Genomic DNA, 5,283 nt, shown 5'->3' on the forward strand with positions numbered 1-5,283 from the left:
AGGTATGATCTGATTTAGGAGAGGGGCTACTTAGTAATCAAAATTATTTTTTGTATGCTATAAATATAGGAGAGGGGTTAGGGTTAGGTTATCTTGTTATTGTGCTGAGTTTGTTCTTGTGTTTTTGTGTGCTTAGGCTCTAGCGATGTCTAAAGAAGTAGGAGAGATAGATCCTCCTCTCGAATTGAGGATCAATTGTATCTTGTTCTGTTCTTTGAGAATTCATCTAATACTACGTTGTTTGTGCTGCTTCATTTTGTTTTTCTTTAAAAATTATGTTGGCAAATCACTGAAATCAATCATTGTTAGGTTTACTCTTGAATTCTACAAGAGTTTCCTATCATTAATCTCCTTAAAATTTGGCTTTAGTTGAGTTGATTGTGTGAGCATTTCTTGTCAAGCTCTGGGATCTCTATTTGCGAGAATCTCTTGGGCTTAAGTTGTCAAAGTTATGACCAACTTACTGACAGTCTGTCTTAGATCTTACCTTGTTGTGATTATAACATGAAGAACTCGTTGTTGTCTTAATAACTTACCCAAGGTGATAAGATCCACCAAGTTTATTTCATCAACCTCCTTGGACATAGATCAAATGCATTTTCATTAAAAATAAAATTTTCACGTAAGTGACTTCATGTTATCTTGGTTTATGTTGCCTTCTCTCTATAATGTGAGTTCTATTTGATTGCTCTGCTTATGATTTTGAGAATTTTCTTTTTGTAAAACCACTATTATCATACCAGTATGCTGTTTACCAATTTACCATTCTATTTTCGACAGTGTGGCAGGCGACACTTGCGTTGCGATGGATGAATGGGTTCTCAAACCTCACATAGCCACAGCCATTGATGATATTCTTCCCTGCATTGATGCTGCAACTGCAACTGAATCTCTCACAAGGAGCAAGGAAGTCACTTCTGAGCTTGCAAAAGTTGTGAATGATGTTATAGTCAATGTTTCCAATGCAAAGTTCCATTCTCCTATTGCGCCTGCTTCTTCCAACTACAACCAATCTGGTCCTCTAATGCCAATGCTCTGTAATCCTTATGAGTCAGATTTTAGAGACCGCAAGTGTCTACCCGGCGAAGTTAGCTTTGAAGATGCACCAAAGGTAAATTCTAAGGCATTTCAATTTTTTTTTTTGTGAAATTATTTGATGAAAGATTACCTTGAGCTGAGATCCAAGTTGGTTCTTATGTGGCTTGAATTTGGCTCCCACAATCACCACAAGCACTAACTGGTTACCACCTTATAATGCACTGTGGAGAATCGGTTGTAACAGTTAATGTATTATTGGGGTTGAAAGATGAGTTCCTTTGGTTCTTGCGCCACAATTCCACTATGGATTTTGGTTGGAAGCCTTCTCACACTGCTTCTCCTCCTTCGTTGTCGTATTTTTGACTAATATCACCTCTTTTATTTCCCTACATGGGATGCTCCTATGGTCTCAATTGAACCTTTAGTTGTATCTCCATTACCTCCACATGTTTTGGTGGCTCTTTGCTCCACAGAGGCTCCTCCTACTGTCATACCTTTAGAAAGTGCCTCTCTTTACTCTCCCTTCTCATTCCTTTGCAAAGTTTGTTGATGGATTGAACGATTCATAATTGTATTCCTCTCCATCCAACCAATTCAGCCCACTTCAACATAAGTAGCCATCCATATATTAAGGAAAACTTGTGCTTATTTTCATCAAAGATAAGATCTTTTTACTTGCTAATTCACTCTCTTTTTCTGTAAATGGTAAATTCTCTTTGGGTATCCCAACCTAGAGATTATTCGTAAATTTATATTATATTTAGAATTGGTTGGTGATGATTCCATCGGTTTCATTGTATGTCTCTAAATGGTGCCATTCATCAAGATATTCATGAGAACAATTATCTTAAAAATTAACTAAGAGTTGATTAATAAATCAGGCAAAATCACAACTTTAGGTCCCACATGATTTAACTTAATAGCTTTTGAAACATAGATCACACCTATTTACAGTCTTCCTCAAATGCACATTTCATAGGAATATTCAAAGACTTTTTTCACTTTATTTGGGGCACTAAACTCTTAATGTGAATTCAAATATTTCCTTGGGTTTTGTAGGCTCAAAACATGAACTTCTCCCATTAAGGCTTGAAAGCATATGTATCAGTATAACCAAAATGAGTAATATCTAAATATTTTTGCCAAATTCTACCTTAAATATAATGAGCAAAATCCATAGAAAGTGCATCATAGTATATCCTATCAGTACAGGTAGCCAAATAAATCAGAATTAGACATCTCGGAGACACAAATATAGCAATTTTATCCATCCAAACTATCTTTTATGATAGTGGATATGATTCAGGTTTCAATTCACCTAGTCTAGATCAGTCTTAGACACACCATTTATAATCAGTTATAAACTTGTAAAGCTCGTGTTTGAAATCTGTTTAAAAAATTATAGTTCTCTTCCACAACCTTAGGAGTTGCTACGATTTAACACATGATATTCAAAGACACAATGTTCACATTATTTCATTCTATTATATTTTTCAATCATATAAATCCAATTGGCATATTAAAGAACATTGACATTAAGGCTTCGTTTGAGACAGTTTTCTTACTATTTTTTAAAGCAACTTTCTAGTATAAAAATTAAAATTTTTGTACTAATAATTTGTTTTCAGAAGCAGTACAAAAGCTGTCCCAAACAAAGCTTAAGGCTCCATTTGAGATAGCTTTCTTATTGCTTATTAAAGCAGCTTTCTAGTAATTTTTGTACCAGCAAATTGTTTTAAGAAGCAGTAAAAAAGTCATCTCAAACAAAGCCTAAATTTAACTTAAAAAAAGTAGTTTGTTCCCAAATTTCATAAAATTTTAAAATGATATGATCACACACCAAGAGATCTGATTAAGGTTATTTTAACATAACCAAATTGGATTATTAAGTTTTTCTTATGCTCTTGATCATCATTACTAATCCTAATATTACATTTGAAGATTGTAAAGAGAAAAAAGTAATTGTATGTGTATGTGTGTATGAAATATATATATGTATACAATACCTCTTAATGCAGGTATGGAAAGGGTTCATATGCAACGCCAATGTCATCTCTGGCCAAGAGATCTGCTCAACCGTCGGTCGCATCACACCAAGCATCTATAGAGAGATGACGGCAGCCACAAGCACGAGCCAGAACCTGTACCAGTTTACTCCATTCCTCATAAATGTGGCAAATTGCAGCTTTGAAAGAGAGATCTTCAGTTTAATAGGCACTGACCTCTGCCCTGAACTGGAGCGTCACAGCAAGGGAATGTACTGTAGCTTCACTGTCTTCTCTGCCTCAATGATTCTCTCCCTCATCTTCTGGATGGTCTATGTTAGAGAAAGGAGGCACCGTTGGTATAGCAAGCAGTTCATTGCCAGGGAAGGCCAAGCAGCACAAGCTGAAGAGAATAAATTGTAGGATAGAAATAGAATGAGAATTTAGTATTGTTGGATGAAGATTTATAGCAAGTAAAAATACTTCAGACTATTTTTTTTTTTTGGGACATTTAGGTCATTTAAGACAAATTTACACAAACAACGCATATACAGACTCGAACCCATGACCTTTTAGTTGGAAGCATAAGCTCTCAACAAACAGATCAAAATGAGCTGTGTTACTTCAGACTACTAATTAGAAATAGTTTTATTTCTATATTGGATCGATTGCTTTATAACGTCATGTTCTTATTTACAATTCTTCAAGAAATTATTTCCCTGATTTCCATCAGCAAGTCCACCAATATTGCCCAAATTTGAGCACCACCTAGTTATAGCCCGAATCTGACTAAAGTTAGCTCAAACTCTAGAAAAATTGACTAACCCAACCATCCCATAAACTAGGCTTTGACCAACTCATTGTCAAAGTGGTCAACTTAGTCAAATATTATTAGATATTAAGCCCTACTTCTAAAAAATATCTTTGATCATATTGCAAAGTTAATTAATCTGCTCCAAATCTAAAGCAACATACATCTCCTCAAACCCTTTCTATGACCACCATTCTTAATTCATGCCACTTCTAAAAAGAAAATGTATTCCACTAGTTCATCATTCACTTACATTTCGCTTGAGCCTTTACATCTTCCCAAATATAGAAAGTTCCCAAATATAGCATAACTTTCGTACATAATTCCAAATGAAGATTAAGGCTTCGTTTGGGAGGACTTTTTTACTGTTTATTAAAACAACTTTTTAGTATAAAATTTAAAATCTTTGTACTAGAAACTTGCTTCAGGAAGCAGTAAAAAGTCGTCTCAAACGAAGCCTTAATCTTCATTTGGGACTGCTTTCTTACTGCTTTATAAAGTAACTTTTTAGTACAAAAATTTAAATTTTTGTACTAGAAAGATGCTTTAAAAAGCATCAAAAAAGTTGCCCCAAACAAGCCTTTAATTACACCATTTTGTATTCCAATTCTTCATTTGACCCTAATAACTTTCTTGTGATTTATTCTTCTTTCTATATCTATTAGATGAGAAGAGTTTACCATACATAAAGATCACAACATAAATGAAATTATTATCGCCCCCACTCCCCTCTTGCATATTCTTCCCATTATTATCCATCTATGTTTACTATGATTCACTTTATTATCCTCGGACTTCATGAAAAATCCACTACCACCAAAGAGACATCCTCAATCGCATTCATATTCTCATATGCGGGCTCATATTCTTGCTCTTGCTTCTATTTAAGATGGAGCTTTTATCTTTGTGGATATTCAATCTTCCATCGGACTCCTTGAAAACCTCCTTCACTCTTCATTTGTATTGTTTACATTTGCTCCAACATTGGCTCAACTGCCTTGAAAACCTCCTTTACTCTTCAAGAGAAAGAGTTGTTTAGGACTAGTAGTATTTAGGCAGGATAAGATAGCCCAAAACATTAGGTTTAATATTTTAAGTTTAGTTTATAAGTATTTGTCTTTATGAGTTGTTTTATGTTAAAATAAAAGTCCTTATTTTGTTATGAAAAAAAAAAAAAAAAAACTGTAAAAGAACTTAAAGTTTATCTGCATTCTAAAAGGTAGCAGGGTCTGTACTGTAAAGTGTTATAGGGCGTTTATTTTTAACTTCAAATTACATCAATTTAATAAATTAATTTTTTTTAAATGAATCCAAAAGTTTGAAAACAAATTTTAAATATCTTGGTAACTAAACAAATTAATATCTACGATAGCATAACATTTGATATCAATATTCATATAATTTTTATTTGAAAAATAGACACATTTAAAATATAATTTTAAAATTTAA

General features: G+C 33.6%; 1 protein-coding gene and 1 long non-coding RNA gene across 2 annotated transcripts in view; one reads left to right on the forward strand and one right to left on the reverse strand.

The window, feature by feature from the left end:
- The window catches only part of LOC110094059, a 10,848-nt gene extending 5,832 nt beyond the window's left edge, over positions 1–5,016 (forward strand). Inside the window, exons 8-9 of the mRNA XM_020819202.2 lie at positions 781–1,111; positions 3,057–5,016. Coding sequence (XP_020674861.1) covers positions 781–1,111; positions 3,057–3,446 — 721 coding nt within the window. The 3' untranslated portion in view covers positions 3,447–5,016. The remainder of the gene's footprint in view (positions 1–780; positions 1,112–3,056) is intronic.
- Positions 2,888–3,402, reverse strand: LOC110094060. Its single transcript, XR_002302810.2, has 2 exons — positions 3,261–3,402; positions 2,888–3,179 (listed from the first exon to the last, which is right to left on the reverse strand). It is a non-coding gene; the product is annotated as an uncharacterized LOC110094060 (long non-coding RNA).
- Positions 5,017–5,283: the final 267 nt, after the last annotated feature.

The sequence above is a fragment of the Dendrobium catenatum genome, unplaced genomic scaffold (genome assembly GCF_001605985.2).
Source record: "Dendrobium catenatum unplaced genomic scaffold, ASM160598v2 fragScaff_scaffold_156, whole genome shotgun sequence".
NCBI lineage: Eukaryota > Viridiplantae > Streptophyta > Magnoliopsida > Asparagales > Orchidaceae > Dendrobium > Dendrobium catenatum.